This window comes from Neomonachus schauinslandi, chromosome 10 (genome assembly GCF_002201575.2).
Source record: "Neomonachus schauinslandi chromosome 10, ASM220157v2, whole genome shotgun sequence".
In the NCBI taxonomy this organism is placed as follows: domain Eukaryota; kingdom Metazoa; phylum Chordata; class Mammalia; order Carnivora; family Phocidae; genus Neomonachus; species Neomonachus schauinslandi.
Window position 1 is genome coordinate 133053378 of NC_058412.1, and position 20870 is coordinate 133074247.

The window sequence follows — 20870 nt, forward strand, 5'->3', positions numbered from 1 at the left end:
GCATCCTCTGAGGACCACCCTGGGGCTTGTGAAACTCCCCACTGCTGCACTTTGACACACGATAAGCCAGGAGCATCTGAGAGTCTACTTCTCACCCAGAAGCACCTTACACCCCAGAGCTCCCCACAGGTCCCTTTGGGATCGTTGGGAGCAGGCTGAGGCAGGGACTTTGCCTTAAATCATCCCTACCTTGCTTCGTTGTTCCTCCTTTGTCCTCTTCCCAATTCCCGTAACTGTCTCCTCTGGGAGCACACCCGTGATGCATCCCCTCATACAAATTCATGCCTCACTGTTTACTTCTGGAAACGACCTACCTTAGGCAATTTCTTTCTTGCAGACTTTATCAGAGCTTTTGGCATGTTACAGAGAATCATTTTTTCAAGAGGGAGGAAAAATAGGTAATGTCCTGCAAGATCTTTTAACCCCAATTAATAAAAGGGGTTGTTGATTTTAACCACTTTTATTAGAACCACCTGCCTGAGCTAGTGTTTTCACTGGGCTCCCCGGATGCGGCCTGAACTAGAAGAGAGGTCTAAGGAATTGCTCAGGCCCTCCAGCAGCTCATCAGGCTCTCTTCCACCCCGCTAAATGGGCCCTGGGGCTGTTGCTGAGAGCGGTGGGGGACAGGGGAAGTCAGTGTGGCCAAAGAAGTAAAAAAGCCTCATTCCAAAGAATTGTAAAATTTATTGTATAAGTATTGCAGCTTTTCAGAACGTCATCATTGCCACTAATGATTATTGATACACAACAAGCGATTTCATCAGGCCTGTGGATTGGCATCCAAATACAGAGTCTTACACGCAGCCACGTGGGTGCAGCACCCAGCGTGCCACGGAGAATTTACGTGAGTTTAACTTGAACAGAACTTGGGAGACGGGGCTGCCAAGGAGAGCGGTTCCAACGCCAAGAACGCAACCATCAGCACACCGCCATGGACGCAGGCAGGCGAACGAGAACGCGTGTCCTTCTGGGCTCTATAGTACAGCAAGATTTGAAGCGCAGTTTCCAGAAAAAAACAAACACCAAACCAAACCAAACAAAACACTTATTTTTCCTTATCACTGGGATGTTTTATGGATCTGGAAGCTTTGTGTGCATTTAGAAAGCAATTTCTGAAACATACAATTCACAGAGACAAGGACAGGGAACGGACTCAGTTCTTGCCCTGCCCTGGTGTTCGCTAGACGCTGGGGGTGGGAGTGGGGGGTTTTAGCTCTTTGCAAAGACCGGGGGGTGGGGGGGGGGGGGGGGGGGGGGACAGGGATGGCTCTCAGGGCTCCTTGCTAAGTCGGTCTGCGGAGACCTGGCCTTTGTGGGGGAGGAACCGTGATTGACAAGCAGGGAAACGATGAGGAGTAGAGGAAGCCCAAACTGGTCCCTCTCCAACCAGCCACTGCCTAGGACCCCAAACTTTTTACTGGCAAAAGGAGGTCGCCTCAGTGGTGCTCAAAGCCTTTTCAGAGATAATGGCATGACAGCCAACATCTAGAGGAATGAGTGCACCAGCTCTGGGGTCCAGCAGAGAAACCGAGAGCTTAGCTCCAACAGTCGTTTCCAGAAACACACCCCACCGGTTTTCTCGGGATGCGCCCCGACTTTGACTAGCTGCTCTGCCATGAACCTCTCCAACTGGCATCTGCAGGGCATGAAGCCCAGGGGCTCTGCAGCATCGAGCCCTGGACTGCATTCCTGGGGTGCAATCGGAGGGGCGTGCTCTGCCCTCAAGCCAGCTGAGGTCAGGAACCCACTCCCCTGCCTCCTTCCAAACACCGCAAATGCCCACCGCACCACCAAGCAACAGGAGTCAAACAGTTTGGCTCAAGAGGACCTCGGGAACGCTGCCCACACAACCGAGGGCCACTTCTAGGCTCACAACTCCCATGGCAGTCAAACACAGTATTGGACAAGAGGGTGGAGGGGCAGGAAGGGGGTCGCCCGACGGAGCCAGGCACACCCACGGTGGAGGGCGGGCGGGGCGGGACACGAGAGGGCGACGGGGATGTTTGAGAAGCAGCAGCAACCCTTTTTTGACCTCGGGTGGGAAGGCCAATCCCCGGGTGATCGTGTCACTGCCCGGGGATGCCCCCAACTGGTGACAAGAGAGCCCTGCTTCCTCAGTAAGGCACTAGGGAGACTCTTCACAGAAAGGAAAGATACAGTTTTTAAAAAATTTTATCTATAAATGTGTCCCTGTACCTTTTAGGACAAATTATACCAATTTCTCTGCACGACTTCTGAAAAGAATCTTCTTTGAGAAGCCAAGTTTAGGCTGAAGACCCCCACAGAGAGGCGGGTTTTATTGTCAACGTGTAAGAACTTTCTGCCAGGCTGGTCAGCAGACGCTCAGACTCCATGTTTATCTGTTGGTCACCATGTTTCTGAAAATGTATATATAAATAGAGTTCAAAGGGTCAGAACTTTAAAAACCGTTCTCAGGTTTTTGTTTAAGTCATAAAAAAGTTGCTTAAAAACAAGTTATTGCCCTTACGTCTCCTCTGATGTTAGTCCGCTAGTTAGCAGTCTGCCAAAATGAAAAGAGCTCCGTGCAGAGGGGGGTGGGGGGGTTGCTCTTCCATTGGGGGGGGTCACCCCATGGAATGTGAACATGTCCTCAGTGGGAGGAAGGGCCTGCAGCTCCAGCCACTGTCCCTGGTAGATCCCAAGGGACCCCCACTCCACTGTCCTGCCGGTTGCCACTGCGCCCACTCACACACCCTCACCTGCACGCCGTCACCAAGGGGTCCCGCCACACCGAAATCTACTCAGTAAAATCCTGGTAAACGAGCTGCATATCTGCTAAAAAGGCTATGAAAACACAGATAAATAAACACATCTAACATGATTGTTTCCACGGGGAGAGGGGATGAAAATGCAGGAGAGCAGAAGGTAAAGAATTCTGCCTTGAAAACAGAAAGCACAGGTTTGACTGTTTCTCTTGTGTTAACCCTTTTGCATGTCCCAGGAGAAATCTAGGCATGTCACTTTTTCATCTCTGCTGTTCTGTTTGTTGGCCTGTTGGGTGAGAATTGCTACGTAAAGAGAAAAGACAAGGATGAGGTCCAATTCTTAATACTTAGGGCCTTTCTGATCTGCCGGCGGACTCCACCGACCTCAGCTGATAAATCCTGGAGTGGCCGGATCGCCCCGAAGCACTCCGCACAAAACAGCCACCCAAACCCCTCTGGGGGACGGGCGGGCGGGCGTCCCCCGGCAACATGCGCGGGGAGCGGCTGTCGGCTGGAGACGGGCACCTTATCCCCTTCCCGGGGTGGGGTGGGGGTGGGGCTTCATGCTTAAAAAAACAGGAGGAAAAACTAAGATTCTTCACTAAGTTTAATTTTCATCTCCGGAAAGGCAAAGCCACCACCTGAAACTTGGTGCCTAGAGTAACTTCCTTATTTCATTTGCCATCCGAAGGCTGTTCTGGCTCGGGGGGGGGGGGGGGGGGGGGGGGAGAGGGGGGGGGGGGGGGGTGGGGATGACACGTGGGACACGTGTCTCCTTCGGTGGGGAATGTATAACAAGGTAATAACCTATCGCTAGCCAGAAGCTTCCACTTCGCAGGAAAGCGGCCCCCTCCGGAAGCCTCTCCAAAATCCGTGTAAGAGCCCGCCCTCTGCCTGACGTCGACTGTGAAATTTCGACATTTCTCCCTTAAAAATCTCGACAGACATGATAGAAGTTTCCATCAAACAAGCACTGACATATTTATATTAAAAAATAGTGCAAAAGCTCAACATTTATATAAATAACTCTAAACCCCTGCTTTGTACTTTTTTTCTTTACAAGGTAATACACGCCTTCTGAGTTGGCACTCAAAAATTGCCATTTTTTTCTCTTCTAGTTCAGAAAACAACTTTTTTTTTTAATAGGCCTCTTCTAATACAAAAATACTCCTGCCCTCACAATACAGTTTCTCTTATTTTATATATATTTATATATATAATATTGCAGATCTTTAAACAAAGGTTTTGTGCAAATATGTCTTTAAAGTTAAGTGAAATCATCATAAACAAACAAAAGAAAAGAAGCATTCACGCACGCAGCTCAACTAGAAACAGGAAAGACTAGGGTAGATTTTGTGGGTTTTTTTTTTTTTCTCTTTTGCCTTCAAGACACAGCTCAACAAAGAAACGTGGTTTTTTGCAAGCTTTCTTAGCTTGTGCATTCAGACCAGACAGAACATGTAAATATTTATACACAGAGAGAGGGGGAGGGGATGGTGACGCGCCGAACGTTGTGGGTGCCGCCCAGTCCTCCTCTGTCTTCTCGTTCAAGAAGTGCGGAGTGTTTTGCCTTTTACCTCCTGCTGCCCCGGCCCCGGCCCCGGCCCCGGCATTCCTAGAGAGGGTGCCCTTTCTGTTTATCCTTCTCTTTGCTCCAGGCAGCTGTGCTCTCCAGGGGGGCGATGTGTGCGTGGTGGAGCCGGGTCCCCTCCAGCAAGGAGGGCGGCCCGCTGCTCTGCTGGTGCTGGAAGGAGGGGGACCCAGGGTAGTGCCCGATGACCTCGCTGTAGGTGGGGGGCGGCCCCTCCATGCGCCCGCCGCCCCCGTAGCACGTGGCGCTGATGCCCGAGTGACTGCTGGGGGGGCAAGGGCCGCCCACCATGGCGCTGTCCATCAGGTCGCTGTCGAAGATGGTTCTGTTCGGGGGCGCGCGCACGGACTCGCGGTTCAGCTCCAGCTGCTGCTCGGGGTCCCGCAGCTGGAGGGTGCAGGGGCCCTGGTAGGGCGGGGGCTCCTCCCCGTCCGACAGCGAGATGGTGGGCGGCAGGTCGATCTCGTGCTGCAGGTACGGGTACGTGGGCTGGAAGCGATGGAAGCGGTCCCGCTGGGTGAAGGGGGGCACGGCCAGACGGTCGGTGGGCCTCGGAGGGGCATAGACCTGCGGCTGGAGGGGGCAGAGCAGAGTGAGGGCCCCCCCCCGCCAGAAGTGGGACCCGAGGTCGGGGGGAAGGGGGTGTCCAGCCGCCCGGGGACGCTCTGCTCTCTGGGGAAGGGAGAGCGCGCAGCAGCGGGCACCGCTGAGCCCGGAGTCCAGCCGCGGCCCGACGCTGGGGAGCCCTGGCTAGGAACATCATTTCAGGGAGCTGAAATAGGGGCAACTTCGCTTCTCTCACGTTGCAGACACTGTGGGCCACTCGCTGGGGGCAGGGAGCGTTGGTAACCTCCCGGTGGGGATGATCCCAGCAGCCAAGGGCAATTCTTCAGCGAAGGGCACGGGTGTGAGCCTAGCAGCCACACTCTTGCAGCCAGGGGAGGCGCCTCTGGCTTGGAAAGGGGACCCGCTGGGCAGATGGCCTTAGGCGTCCACTACAGCAGCACAGGGGGCAGGCAGGGAGGGGACTGGAGGCAGAACGGGGTCTCACCTCTGGAATGCCGTTGCCTGACACCGTGCTCTCCGAGGGCCAGAGGCATCCTTCCTGTGTGGGGACGAGAGGGGCAGGGTCAGCGGGAGGAACAGACTTGGGAGCGCAAAGGGTCAACTGGCTTTGACCCTGAGGTCTTGTATTTGGAATCAGATCTGGCAACCATCCACTCCTCTCCAGCCCCACCCTGCTACCCTGGCCTGGGCCCGGCCATTTCTCAGACAGGACCACAACGGCCTTGTCACTGATGTCTCGGCTCTCCGTGCTGTGCCCTGAAAACTCATCCCCCACACTCACACTTTCCAAAGCAGACATCTGATTTGTGGGACCCTCCAGCAGCTTCTCCTGCATCTTAGCATGGATCAAATTATCTCGTGAAATGGCTGATGAGGAAGCCTGGCGTGATCTAGCCCTCCTGGCCTTGACCTGGCCCACTTGCTTGCAGTGTGACCTTGGCAAGGTACTTAACTTCACGAGGCAGAATATGCCTGGAGTGCACGTGGTCCTCTGTGACTATATCCAAGTGCTGGGGGCCACGCAGACCCGCTCTCTCGTGCAAAGTGCTATGCACGCACCTGAGGGCCTTTGCCCCGGCCGCCCGGCTGCACGGCCAGCTCCGCAGACTTCCTCTGGCGCCACCGTCTAAAGGGCCCTCCCCCGGTAACAATCCTGTCGTGGGCTACTTTCCTTCTCAGCAGCGCTCTTATCTGTAATCAGCTTGTCTCTGTATTTATTTACCTCTTTACAGTCTGTCTCAACCTGTGTATCAGGAGCCCAGTTCATAGGTAAAGAAATACTGGACAAAGCTGGTTGATAAGCAGAGTGCCCCCAAATAATGACTCCGTCAGTCAACAAAGGTGCATGAGCCACGACTGCTGTGTCAGGCCTGTCGCTGTCGCCTCATGAAGCTTACACCCTCTGCTGAGATGCCAGGCAGGGCCTGCGGCTCCCTGCATGGGTGGCCGGGATGCATGGGCTCAGAGTGGGGGACAACTGGCGGACACACCACGTGCGATCTCAGGCCTTGGGGAGAGACCCAAGGTTCAGGGAAGTGCGACCCCACACCAGGATCAGTTTGTCTGAGAGGGAAGCCCAGACAATGTGGGTTATGTGGCGACAGATCGCCCCGGGCCTGGGGGGAGGGATGTCTTCTTTAAATTTTACAGCTTTCCATGGATGTATCTGAGATATAATAAACTGTACCTATTCAAAGTACGCAATTTGGTTAAATTTTGACGTGTGTCTACACCAGAGGCCCATCGCTACAATCAAAATAACATCTCTATCACTCCAAAAGTTTCCCTGGGGGCACGTTTTCTTGCGAGTTCACAAGTAAGACATTCTCACCTACTGTCTGGGGCCAGAAGGTGAATCGGGGTGGGGGGGGGGGGCACGTGTTGCCCAGAGAACTGCAGTTACCTACATGGCCACTAGGGGGCTCCGAGGCTCCCAAAACTGTCCCACCAGGAAAGCACGCACTTACCCCACACAGACTCACTGCAGTCTCTAGTATGTTGCACGTGTTAGGATGCAGAAAGCAGGCATACAACCTTACTGCTCATGTGGTCATCAAAAGCCGTTTCATTACTGGTATTAGTAATGTATCAATCGCTGCCTTGGTGCCAGACTAAGCACTCTTTAAAGCACGATCTCATTTCTCCCAAGAAACCTACAAGGCAGGCCGAGGTCGGTTAGCTGAGAGCTGAGTGCGCCCAGCTGGTAAGACGCAGTGCTGGGATTCGAACCCTCACCTGCCTGCCTCCAGACCTACTTGGGCTCAGGCTGGCCCTGGCAGGCTCTGTAGCCCCCGGTCGGGCCACTGGCACAGTCCATGTGTGGGCCAGGAAGCAGATGGGGACATCCACCTGCTCCTCACTAGGGTCAGGAGCCCTGGGGTGGGATGCACGCAGCCAAGGCCAGCCTGGATGAAGTGTGACCCAGATAAACTCCTGCCTAAAACCTTCCTACGAGTCCCTCTGTCCCAGGCTCCGCACGATGTGGCCAACAACCCCTTCCCAACACTGCCCCCACTCCCAGCCCTAGCAGATGGGTTATCTACCTGGCACCACCCAGGAAGCTTTAGAAAACACCAATCAATGCCCCAGGAGCCCCACCATAGGGCACCCAAAACTACCCACCAGCCTCGTCATCTGACTACCTCCAACTTGTGTACCTGGAAGTACTTCCTCCTCCAGGGAGCCCTCCAGGAATCACCCACCACCACCCTGCCTCCCAGGCTCCCACAGCATCTCAGCGCCTGTATGGGCCTGGCCTGTACCTGATTTAGAAGCCCACAGAAGCTATGTGGGAAGCGGGAGACTCATGCCAGGGCTGATTTGGGGACAAAGAGAACAAAGGGTTGCCCCATCCAAGGCTCTGGCTGAGCCTCTAGTCCGAAATCTATCCCTGCCCCACACTGAGCAGGCCTCACACACAAACCGTCTTCCAAGAGACCTATGGGTGAAGTGGTCATCGCTGTTCAAGATGCATAAACTTTTGGGGAAAAATTAAAGCTGCTAAGGCGAGGAATTCAGAGCAGGGAATGTTTGAAAGCACAGCTCAGGGACGCAGGAACAGCTCAGACATGAGCAGGAGGCTTCCTGGGTGGGGCTTGGCGGCACCTGTGCCCGAGCTTACCTGTGCCCAGGTGGAACAGCACCTGCCATACAGGTAACACTCCCCTCCCCTGCCAGCCCCAGGACAAGCCCCTTCGGACCCAGCTTCTGTGCCACTGTGGTGGCTAGGTCACCCCTGCGGTTACCATTACACAACACAGCGTGGCTTCCCTGGGAACAGCATGGGGCGGGGGGGTGACATTCTAGGGCCAGTGGCGTACCTGCACTTGAGCCTCATTCTCTGACAGATGAGCAAATGGGGTCACCCTGAAAAGGAACCGGAGCAGGACAGTCATGCGAGGGGCAGGCCCAGCCCCAGGCTGACCGTGGCCAGGTCTGGGTCTCCGTGGGAGGTCACGGGGTCCTGAGACGCCTCCGACGCACCCTGTCTGGCGGGGGTCCCCAAGGGAGCTGCCACACTTACTCCAGGCCTAACGAGGCTCTGTGTTTACCCAGCCGGGCATCCCCAGGGGCCCCTGCAGGTGGCTGGGTAGATGGGGGTGGGGACTTTCTGTTGGCTTCAGGTGTCCATGAACCAGGGCCGGAATCAGACCCCCCGTCTGGGCACCAAGTCCCAGCTGCTGCCCACAGAGCTGTCTCCCCGGCCCCGCCGACAGCCAGGATCCCTCATGCTGGAACTTAGGCCATCTCCCCAGCCCTCTGGGCCAGCATCATCCTGCCCGTGACCACACACAGGGGGAGACCGCAGAAAGGCTACCTCCACCCGTCTGACGGACTGAGGCTCAGAGGGGCCAGGCGGCACCCCCCGGGCGTGGGCCGCCCCTTGCCGTAGCACCGGAAGCGGCGCGGACGGGCCTGGGCTCTGCAAAGGGCCCCCACAAGCTGCCAGGCTTGGGGCAAACGCGCCCACCTGTCTGGGCAGCAGTCTCTCCCCCGTGGGGTGGCGTTTCCGGGCTGCTGTGAGCCGGGAGGCCCTGGAGCGAGGGAATAGCAGACGGTGCGGGCACGTGGGTGACAGCCACCGCAAACACACACACGTGAGCCCTGGCCTCGGGAGCGGCAGACGCCTTCAGGGCGGCGGCGCCGAGTGCCCTCCGGACCCACGCTGAGCCCCAGGCTCGGGGCACGCCGTGTTCCTGTCGGGGGGACCAAGCGGAAGCTCCCGGCCCTGACACGCTGCTGACCAATGCACTGTGGCCGCAGCCTGATGCCACTGCAGACGCCCTGGCTCCGCCCCCAACTCGGGGCCCCGCCGCCCAGCGCGGGCATCCCCCAGACCCGGGAGGCCACGCCCGGTGCCGCCTCCCTGCTCCATCGCTGCCCTCACAGGCTCCGAGATGGGCTCGGGCCCACGGCCCTGGGGCCGCCCACGTGCCACCTTCTCCCTGCAAATCCCAGCCTGCCCTTCCGACCCACTGCCACCAGCTCGTTAAATCACACATCGCCCATGTGGGAGCAAGAACCCCTTGGGCACGAACTCTGCACCCGCGTCGGGTCCACCTGCTAAAGAGTGGGGGGGCGGGGCACAGAGCAGCCCGACGGCGCAGGGAGTGAGGGACCCTGGCGCTCAGAGCTGCAAAAAGCCAAGTTCCCACCCTGCCGGGCCCCTACTTTATGGAGTCTGGAGGGGATAATTCTGGTTTTCCAGAATGCCCAATGAAGCGCACAATTCTAGTAACATGTCAAAATGCAGTGTTATGTTAGCAGCTAGGACCCCTTTCCAGCGCAGCGTTTGTCCTCACCTGCCTGGACCCATCCATCATCACTTCCTCCTTCAGAGTTCGGCCTAAGAGGCTCATTCTGACCGTCCTGAACAAACACGGCACCCTGGCATCCTCGGGGACAGTCACTTTGGTTTCCTTCAGAGCCCTCGAGATCGTCTGATTTAGGTGCTCCTGTCTGTCTGGATCTGGACCCCAGGCAGCAACCACATGGGGCTTGCTCAGGGCCATTCCTCCCAGTGTCTGGGAGGGTTCTAGGCCCTCGGCTCTGTTAAGTGTCTGTCTAGTGAATGCACGCATGGACGCGTGGGTGCTGGATGGAGGGATGGATGGATGGGTGACTGAGTGAAGGGAAGTGCTCGCACGTGGCCCGCAATGCCCGGCCGCTGACTCCGTGCTAAGTGCATCCTCCGGGGAGCGGCATGACCATTAGCCCCTCTCACAATGAATGGCAAATGAAACCCCATTTCATGGATCGGGGACTGGTCCGAGGGCACGTGGCCAGGCCCAGCGGGGCTGAGAAGGGCCTTTTCAGGGTGACCTGTTGCGTCCAAGACACCAAGAGTCCCCCTGCCCTACCCAGACGCCTGCAGGCTGTGGAAGAGAGGCAAGGGCCAGGGCTGCAGGCTGTGGGCTGAGGTCTCATCACGCCTTGGCCTGTGCCTCCAACGCCCTCGTCCATCACCTGCCCAGCAGCCTCCGCCGTGGCCGCGACTGCCTCCTTCCCGTTCTGGCGCGCACCCGACCCGGGACACCAGGGGGCTTCCCTAAGGGGCATCCCGCTGACACTGGGAGCTCGGGGTGCGGCCGGGAGGGGGGGCGGGGGGCAGGGCACTTACCGAAGAGAGGGCATCTTCTCTCCTCCTGCCCTGGCTGTGCCGGCCGATGAAGGAGCGCGCCGACAGCTTGTAGTGACTCAGGAGGCACGTGATCACCACCACCATGACCATCACCACCACCACGATGATGGCGATCTCAACGAACTCCAGCTCTGCTGCAAGACCAGGGGACACGTGAGTCTCAGAGCGTTCTCTCACCCCCCACGCACACCCAGCACGTGCACACACACCCCAGCACGCACACCCAACACGCGCGCACACCCCAACACACACAGACGCACACCTTCCCCAAAACACAGATAACCCACAAACATACACAGCGCACATACCCACAGGCACACACATTTATCACAAACACACCCCACCCCCGACAGGACAGGACTGGGTGCAGATCCCCCCACCCAGCTCTAGGGAGAGAAGCCTCAGAAAAACCACATCCCCGGTGCCTGCAGATGCCGCCAAAAGCCTTTCTTTTTTCTTTTTCTTTTTTTTGGTGGTGTTTTGTTTTTCCCCTCAAAGGCGGAAAAGCCCTCAAGTGCTGGAAAAAGAAGGAGGTTATTTTGATCCTGCCAGAGCCGGGGCGGCTTCTGCTGACTCGTGCGGGTCTGTGTCGAGGCGGCTGGGCAGCTGGCCGCGGCCAGTGCCAGCCGAGCCCCCAGCAACGGGCGGGATGCCAGCGCCGGGTCCTGCCGGGGACCTGGGTGGTGACACGGCAGCCAGCCGCGCCAGGGCCGAGCCCCGCCAGCCTCCTCCAGCCCACGGCTGCCCACCGGGGGCCCAACACCCTGACGCCCGTCGCTAACAAGCAATTAGCCGAGGGCTCCCCAGGGCATAGGTTCAAGCTCAGGGCCACTGACTCAGCTCTTCCTCCTCCAAGACAGACAAACTGCGGGGGGGGGGGGGGGGGGGGGGTGGCAGGGGGGAAAGTGGAAAGCAACAGGCAGCACGAGGTGCGGCTGTGTCAAGGGCTCTGGCCGCTCACGCTGGGTCCACCCAAACTCCAACCCTGCGAGGGCCAGCCCCTCCTGCCTCAGTTTCCCTGCGGCTTCCGGCAGGAAAAGCAATGTGTCCTCGGTGGGAATGTGACTGTTCGCAAAACAGTGGAAGCTTCTCCACACAGAACCGCCCCCACCAGCTTCCTCTCCAAAGCCCTGGCCACCCCCTTCCTCCCACGCAGGCTCCCCAGGGCACCACCTTCTCATGCCACGTTCTGTGTTTGCCCAACTGCACCGATGTTTACCTATTACACCTCTAGTACCTATTGCTGTTATTAAGTCGGGTGAGTCTGCCCACCAGGGGCCATGTGGCAATTTCTGGGCACACTGGCAGCTGTCACAACTGGGGGGCACTCCAGGCATCTGGTCGGTGGGGGCCTCCTACAGTGCACGGGATGCCCCACGGCGAAGAATGGCGGGTCAACGGCGCCAGGGTTGAGAATCCCTGTCCAGGCCGGATTGTACATTCGGGACACTTTTATCATCCTATCTCACGGGCGAGGAGAGCAAGGTCCAGAGGTCAAGTGACAGACTCTCAGCCCAAGGGCCTTATGCTGCTGGCTCCTCCCACCCAGCCATCTGCTGGACGACCTCCTGTGCACCCAGGAACTCAACCTGGAGCCTGGGCCTTGGCTCTGGTTCCCAGGTGGGACCGCGTCCCATCTTGCCCTGGAGAGCCCAGGAGGCCGGGCGAACTGGCCAGGGACTTCGGGGAGACTGATCCTGAGTGCTGAGAAGGCTGGGGCCCTGCCCAGCAGCAGATCAGGCAAGCCTGGATGGAACCACTGGAGGGACACCGTCACTTTCCTGCCAGAAGGGCGGGCAGCAGGGCCTTGGACCCAGGAACTGTGGCCACACCTCCTGCCTCCCCAGACAGGCTGGTCCAGGGCCTCAGCAGCCTGGTCTGATTCCCTAGGGCAGGGCCCTGTCTGTTAGGGCCCAGGATAAAGCTGCCCATTCAGGGGACACACAGGCTTGCTTTGTGCAACCCCCACGCCCTCCCTCCTCAGAGGGGCCGACGCCCCGTGCACTCTTCACCCCAACGGGGACCACGGTGCTGGGTTCCCTCCTGCCCCCTCCCCCTCCTGTCTCCAGGGGCCCTGCCCACACCGGCCTGGAGGAAGGGAGGTGGGAAGGGAGGTGTGCGTCTGGCTTGCCTTTGTCCTCGTCCCAGGCCCTGGCCCTCCTCCTGGTGTTTTCCGGGACCCAGAAGGGAGCAGCAAGACAGCAGCTGAGGCAGCCGGGCGGCAGGGGGGCAGCGGGTGAGGCCCCGGCAGGTTAGTGGGGGTGGACAAGCCCTCCACAGCTCTCCTGGCCCCACCAGGCTGGGCCCAAAGGGCAGGAGAACACATTTCTGGGAGAGAATCGCCCCCAGAAATGAACATAGCGCTGCTAGAAACACAAATGTGCCCATCCAGAGCCCGGGCCACAACCCCAGGAAATCCACGTGGCTGAGGGGAGAAAAAACTCTCAGGAAAAGAGAAGCCATGACTGATTTCTGGGCTACATTCTGGAAGCCAAAGGCCTGGGTCTAGGCCCAGAAGAGGAGGGGGACGCCAAGGGTCCCTAAACTCTGCTACAGCTCCATCAGGGGACCCCGCCAGGTGTGAGCCTGGACCTCACCTCCCAGTCCATCCCAGCTTCCCCATGTAAAAGGAGGCTCCAGGCACCGGGTGGCTGTGTGTGGACAATGTGCTCGGCATTCAGGGAGCACTCCCTCCGTGACCATGATTAATGGGGGACTCCCATCACCCCAGGACAGCAAAGCAAAGGAAGCCCAGCCCCATAAGCCGACAAAGAGAGGGCTAAGCAGGGCCGCGCTGGATCTTCCAGGCCGGGCCCAGGCCCAATGGCACGGGTGGGTGGGGGCGCTGAGGGTTCCAGAAGAGGCCCCCAGCCAGCAGCTGGTTCACACCAACCCATAAGGCAGGGCACACCTCTGGGCTGGGTGTGTTGGCCTTGGCCGTGGGGTGAGGGGGATCTGGTCCTGCCGACAGCAGCTCCATGCACTTTCGTTCTGGGGGCTCCTTCCAGGAGATACCGCCTTTGGGGGACAGAACCCACTCTCCAGGAAACGTGCCAGGAAAGCACCTGCTGGAGAGGTGGCAAACCGCTGGTCACATGTGCATGCGTCCCCCCCCCCATCCCCCCCACCCCCCAGGCACAGAGCTTCGGGCAGGCAGCTGCCTTCTTTCTACAGGCTGGTGCTGTCCGCTTGGCCCCGCTGGGCAGCTTGGGCTCCTGCATCCCTGGACTCCTCTCTCCCGTGCCCAGGCAGGCTTCGTGAACCAAGGGTGAGCTCCCTCATCCTAGACAGGCACTACTCCTTGAAACCCCAGCCACCGAACAGGCCGGCGGCGGAGGCAGGCCGGCCCCGTGTGGTCACACCTCCTGGATCTCTCCAGAACCCAGAAACCATCCGAGAAGCTCCCTGGCCTTTGGCTGGCAACACGTTCAAGAGTTTTAAAAGAGTTTAAAAGCCCTGGGCAGGCCAAAGCCTGCAGGGCGGGTGGTTTGGGGATTTCCAGCCACGAGAGGAGCCCGAGTGACTCAGCTGCTAGGGGCAGACAGGGGGCCACACTGATGCCGCCTGGCTCCTTCCGTTTGGCAGACCTCCCCTCCACCTGCACGTAGGCCTGGGGCGGGTCCTACCACTGCCCGCTCCCCTCCCTGGCTTTCACCACATGAGTCACAGCCAAAGCCAGCCAGCTCACAGACACAGGGAGACGGGGCAAGGGGGGGTGGGCGGGCTGGTCAACGGCCCAAACTCACCACAGTCCCTGGAGCTGGTACTATGATCCCAACGGTGACAAGAGCCACGCAGAGCCCGCCTCCCCCACGTCTATGGGGTGGCAGCCACCACCACCGCCACTTTGCAGATGAGCATACCGAGGTGCAGGGCGGAGGCACGCCAGGCCGCGCACCTGCAAAGAGCCGAGCTAGGTCTTCAAGCCCGAGCCCCCCTGAGGGTCTTGTTCTACTACGTTCTTGCAGCTCTCCCAAAGCGTCCCTTAGTTTCCCCTCCGCGCATCCCGAGCAGCTACGAGGATGGCCAGTCCGCCTCCCCGCATCTGCTCCGAGCTGGGTGACCCCGGGCACACAGACCTCCGAGAGCCCCAGTTAGGACCTGGCGTCGGGGCGAGGAAATAAACGTAAGAGCTCGGACGAGGCGGGACACAGCGGGCACCACTCTTGACACCCCTCCATCAGGTCGACGCCCCAGAAACGCTGAGAGGTTTGCCGGGCCGACTGCTCGGCCGGTGCGCCCACCTGGTCTATGCCCCAGGGCCGGGGGTTTGGAGCAAGGTCAGTCCAATATGGTCCCCCCGGGCGACAGCCAGACGCGAGGCCACGAGGAACTCGGAGCACCTGTCCTGCTCCCGCTCCAAGGGCCTGGCCGCAACAGGAGCCCTTGGGAAAGAAACACATTTCTCTCATCTGGTTCCGGGCGGCAGGCCTGCTGGCCGTGGGGAAGGCGGGGGAGCTCTGCCATTTCTCTTCCTAATTTCCCCCTTGGGGTGGGGGAAAGATGCGGCAGGCTCTCGGGGGTGGCCAAGCCTGTCTTCCACATGCAAAGTAAGGTCACTCTAATTTAATTTAGCGTCTTCTTTCCTGGTGAATAATTTCAAATTAACAGGCTCGTCTGCCTCCTCGGAGTGGCCTGACCCTCCCTTCTGTCTTCTCCTCCAGGGACAGACACAGTCACTTTGAGATGTTTGCACGCCCATCTCGGGTCCTTTCCCAGGCCGCCTGACGCTGGAGAGAGGCAGCGTGCGCCCAGCACCCCCTAAATGCCAGGCACGGCCCATGTGCTCTTGGGCATCGCCTTGGTGAATCCTCACGGTCCTTCTGTGAAGCACATACTAACATGCCCACAGCCCACACCAGCTCTATGGATGAGGAGGAGGAGGAGGAGGAGGCTGGCCAGAGGCCACACACCCCACAGGCCCAGGACCACGCTCCCAGCCCATGCCTTCAGGGCCAGGTTCAGCCAGCTGCCCCACACCCCGCCGTCCCGAGCAGCATGGCTCGGGTTCCAGCAAAGGGCTCGTGTGGAACGGATCTGCTCGCCAGGCAGGGTCAGGACCTCCTGGAGCATCACCCGCCATACTGTCCACGCGGCTAATAGTTGTGGCTGGTGGTACCCACCGCCCCCCCCCCCCAAAGTGGAGGAAAATCACAGGATGGCCCCGAACGTCACACCAGGCCCTCGGGGAAGATCTGGGCACCTCTCAGGGCGCTGCGTAGAGATCTAACAGCTCCCATCTCTTCTGCCGCTGAGCGCCAAGCACCGGCCAGGACAGGACTTTCTCAGTTTCCCCGACAGCCCCCCGGGGGTGCAGCATCGGGCCCGCCACAGGCGAGCAGCCGAGTCAGAGAGCAGTCCCGAATCCAGGCCTAGCCCGATTCTCCTCCTCCCTGTGGTGGAGCCCCGGCCACTGGGGAAGCCAGGACGCTCTCTCAAACTACAGTCTTTAAATTAAAATTCAATTAAACTTAAATAAAATTGTGGCTTAAGAAGGAAGCCAATTATATTAAAAAACAGCTATCAACTCTCAACCAGATTGGCGATACGGCAAGAGTATCCAGAATTATTTTTGTGACGCGGGGATAGTATGGCATTAAGTATGACCTGGCAGATTTCAATGTGATATGAAATCCGTGGTTTCCACCGGTGACCACGTGGCAGGCACTGCTGAGGCCTCCGTGGTTTGGAGCCCATGCTCCTGATCCGGTTGGTTAAGGTAAAGATGCAATTCTTTTGCATCCAAGTTTATGGCCCCCTGTTCTTGGTGACAGAGCCTTGACCGGGACAAAGCTCAGGAGCCTAGACTCAAACCCCCGTTCGGCCACTCCCCAGCTGTAAACGGGGAGTGGGCCAGTGCAGAACTGGGCGAATACGTGCTATTCACTCCACGGGGGTGTATGCATAGACACAGCACTAGGTGAGCACAACACGCCTCCCTTCCACAGGTACTATTAAGCGAGTGTGACTGTCACGAAGTTTTCGGTTAATCATCGGAGTAGCAGTTGGGTGCCGGAGCTCATTTCTCTTTCCTCAGCTGGAGAGCTGGGCCAGAGTCCACCTGGCTCCTGCCAGCCCACAGGAGGTTTCCAGACCAGACGACCCCCCGCCCCCCCCGCCCCCCTTGTGTCTGCTCCCAGCGGAGAGGCAGCCAGTTTGCTTCCTGGTTAACAAGCAGCCCGTGCAGGCGGCCCTGTCTGGCCTCCCAGCCACACACCAAGGAATTAGGAATTGGCACTGTCTGAAATTTATGAAAATCTAATCTTGTTAGACCTGCCTGGATGAGACCCACTGGGGCGGGCTTCATTGTCATTCAGCAGAGCCCCAGCCTGCCTGGGGTTCCAGCCTGATCATTACTGCCCCCCCCCCCCCACCCCCCCCCCCCCCCCGCATTTGAATAAGAACCCAGCTCCCTCCCCATGTGGAGTGTCAAATAAAATTGAACCAGACGTCAAAGGAATAACTTTCTGATCACTCCTGGTGCCATTTCAAACACCCCCAACGGCACATTTATTTCTTAGGGTAAGACCCATTTATAGGGGGAAAAAAAATGAATCTGTCTTTCTTTTGAGGCTTGAGAGGTGGGCAGCAAATCTAGGCCAGTATTCTCGTTTTTAAGAACAGACCGAACCGCTTACTAAGTGCTTCCTCGGTGCCAAGCAGTTGGGCGTCTGGCACCCATCAGCTGAGCGCACAGCCTTGCAATACTGTCTGGTGCGGTCTGGTGGCCTCAAGGAAAAAGTCACACGCTGGCTAGTGAGGGCGTGGGGGCTGAGGCTCCCTGCACTCCCGATCATGATAAAATCCCAGGATACAGGTTAAGGACATGTTTGGTGCAAAGGCTGCTGGGTTCGAATCCCAGTCTTGCCATTTACCGTGACTCTAGGCAAATCACTCCATGTCGTCATCTGGGAGAAAAACAGAGGGATTGCCTTGTTCCTTCTTCCCATGGCTGCAGTGAGAACTACATCAGCTAATTTGGAGCCAACATGTTCAGGACAGAACCCCTCGAACCAAGACCTGCAGGCCCCGGTCAACGCCTGCCCCCTCTCCTCACACACACCCGGGTGGGGGTTGTCTGAATCCACAACAGCTGGCGAAGGCTCACCAACGTGGGTCCCCCCTCCACGTGAACACTTGACCTGGCATATCAACTTCTGGGCATTCACCTCCGCATGCACTCTCTCCCTCGTGCTCACAGTGCTCTAACTACATGTTGAGTAGAAGAACCAAGCACAGCCCCACCTCAGGGCCTTTGCATGTGCCCTTACTTCTGCCTGGGAAAGATCACTTCCCCCATGCACATGCTTGCTCCCTTCCTTACCTTCCAGCCTCTGTTGCAATGTCCCTTCCTTGGGGAGCATCCCTGGGCACCCTGTCTGGGACGGTGCTCTGCCCCAAGCCCCAAGCCCCAGGACCCTATGCCCCGTGCCTGCTCTGCTTCTCGTCACAGCACTACTCTGCAGTGTTATTTGTGACCTAACCATTTGCTTCCTGACTCTCCCTAGTAGAAGGTCAGTGTCACCCGAGGAGACTCTGTTTATTCTGTGTCCCCAACACCTAGAATCTTACTGTGATAGCGCACACAAGAAATACGCTGAATAAAGGATCACATTTGTTCTCGTGGGCAAAGATGAGTGTCAAGACGGCCCCTGAAGGTTTGCACACAAGGGCAAAAATCACCGGGAACCACTTAAACGTCCCCCCGGGGGGGGCCAACACAACCCAGGAAGCCACTGCCCCAGATCTGTGTGCACTGGCACCAAAGACATCTGGATGACAGAAAGAGAAGCCACCAGACAAGATGAGTCCTTTTTTGTTTAAAAGAGAACAAACATATATATTTAAAAATAAAAGTGAATCTTAGGACGCACACATATGTCTATGGGTGACTGTGCCTGCACTGACCGGGGACCAGCAGGACACCTGCAGAATGAGACGGCCAGGCACGGTTGCCCTGGGGAGGACCCACAGAGGGGGCGAGAGCAGAGTCCTGCACGCCCATCCTGAGACACACTTGTCCAGAGGGCAGCCAGACTAGTGAGAGTCAGTGGGTGACAGCTGCGTGCTCTGGAGCTGGGCGGGGGGCCGGGGGGGACATGCCTAGCTGGGAAGGGTGTGCAGGTGTGCACGTGACCAGGGAAGGAGGGAGAGAGTCAGCCGGGTGAGGGAAGGCTGGAAGTGGCCTCCAGGACGAGGGAAAGGTGTGAGCCTGGACCACCTCTCTTGTCCTAGCCATACACATGCCAAAAGGACCCCCTGGTCCCTGGAGTGGCCGCCAGTCCAGTCCACATGGCCTGCTGTGGGGAGGTCTCCTATGACCCGGTAAGGGATCTTGTCCTAGTTTGTGAAGGATCATTCAGGTTAGGGGATAAAGTGCCTCTTACTCCCAGGGGGCAGGAGTGTGCACAGCCCCACCTGTTTCTGGGGCTTCACCCCACACATCCCGAGGTCACTTTCTGGGGTGGCCTCAGAGAGGCTGCAGCGGCCCAGTGGGGGAGCACAGGGCTGACAGCATGCGTGAGAACCCCAGGGACAGCTGAACCTCCTGACCCACGGCTCCTTCGCTCGGAAAAGACAAAGCCATGCCTTTTGTCTTTCGTTGCTATTATCCAAATGGAGAGAACTAATGAGATTTTTTTCCTATTGTCACGGACATCGAAAATCCTTGAACACCCACTGTCAGCAAAATATCAATCACCATTCGAGAGTTATTGGCAGAATGGAGTGAGTTCACGGTGAGAACGGTTTCTGCCATTGGACATGATGGAAGTGCCATGGAAAGTTATTTAAAATAAATCAAACGGGCTTTGTTAATTGAGGAGAACAGGGTGCAAATGGGGAGTGGGTCGCACGGGTGAGTGAGTCTGTCTGTCGGTGGTAGTGCTGATGGCCATAATCTTCTTGGAGGGCATTCTGGCAATACCTATCAAAATTAACCCAGCAATTTCAACTTTCAGGATTGTGTCCAACGGAAACATGCACAGAAGGCCTGAAAGCATGTATGTATGAGGATCTCTCTGCAGGGTTGTTTTTGTTTTTTTTTTTAAAGTAAACAATCGGAGACCATCTAAATTCCCGGAAACAAACCCTGGTACATCCCATTATGGGATCTGATGGGGCCATTCAAAATATACATAAATCTACCATCGGGTTTCTCAACCTTGGCATTACTGACATCTTGAGCTGGGTAACTGTCTGCTGTGGGGTCCGTCCTGGGCATCAGAGGGTGTTAGCGGCACCCTCTCCCCACCGGATGCAAGTAACACCATCACCCCTAAGTTGTGACAACTAAAAATGTCTCCAGACATCACCTAATGCCCCCTGGGAGGTGGCGGCAGGGGCAGAAAACTGGCTGAAAACTACTGGTCTAAGTATGATGCTGGATGGCTGTTAGCAATTATTCTCAAGGAGAAATAATGAAACAGGAACAGCATATATAATATGGACCCGTTTTCACAGCAAAAATGAGGATAATAATCAAATCGTTTAACAGGAATACTTCTGGAAGAGGAGGCCATGCTTTTTACTTTCTGTGTTTCTATACTGTTTGCATTTTTATGGCAAATGTTGATCATTTTAATTCTTAAACTCCTAACACACGAAAACAATTCAGGCACGTGTGTGCTTGTGTGTGTGTTTCCGAGCGTGGCTCACAACGCCACTCGGGCTCGCCCTCGCCCTCGCCCCTCGGGAGGCACTGTGTGCTCCTTAAAAACCAACAGATGCTTCTCTCAATTACCAATTTTCAAGAGCCTGGTGTTTCCCGATGGGAGCTGGGATGGCAGCCCCAGGAGAGGGGAAGGAAGCCCAGGCTCCCTTTCCAAGCCTCTCGGACAAAAAGCACCACTCTGGACCAGGGGCCACGACGCGAATGGCATGTGGCCACTTGTCAACGACTCCTCGACCACTCCTGGAACTAACCTGGGAATTGAATTCCCCGGAAAAATAGCTCCCAGGAGGCCAGGCTCCCGGTAAACCCTGCAGGTGACAGCCGCCATGGGGACTGTTCCCAACACCAGAGCCTGCAGGGCCCACAGTGTTCAGCAGCTTCCCAAATCCCATTTGGATCAGAAGGGGGCCTCGGGCTAGGGACCGAATGTCTGTGCCCACCCCCCCCCCATGCCTAGATCGACACCTTAACTCCCAGTGTGGCTGTATTTGGAGATGGGTCTCTAAGGAAGGAAGGTTACAGAAGTTGTGAGGGTGGGGTCCCGAGTTTACAGGATTGGTGTCCTTGTAAGAAGAGACACCAGAGAGCTCATTTTCTCTCCCTCTGCACTCACACATGGAGGAGGCCATGTGAAGACACGTGGGAAGCGGCCACCTACCAGCCAGGAAGACA

The 20870-nt window shown here is 57.4% G+C and overlaps 1 protein-coding gene across 3 annotated transcripts in view; it reads right to left on the bottom strand.

Annotated features, from left to right (window-relative positions):
• Window positions 1-3463: 3463 nt before the first annotated feature.
• PMEPA1 (prostate transmembrane protein, androgen induced 1) overlaps window positions 3464-20870 on the bottom strand; it is a 51022-nt gene continuing 33615 nt past the window's right edge. For 2 of the 3 annotated variants that reach the window (XM_021677893.2, XM_044918809.1), the window contains exons 2-4: window positions 10505-10659; window positions 5369-5422; window positions 3464-4890 (exon numbers count right to left, since the gene is read on the bottom strand). In XM_021677893.2, coding sequence (XP_021533568.1) covers window positions 4342-4890; window positions 5369-5422; window positions 10505-10615 — 714 coding nt within the window. In that variant the 5' untranslated portion in view covers window positions 10616-10659 and the 3' untranslated portion in view covers window positions 3464-4341. The remainder of the gene's footprint in view (window positions 4891-5368; window positions 5423-10504; window positions 10660-20870) is intronic. The other variant, XM_021677892.2, reaches the window with a different exon arrangement.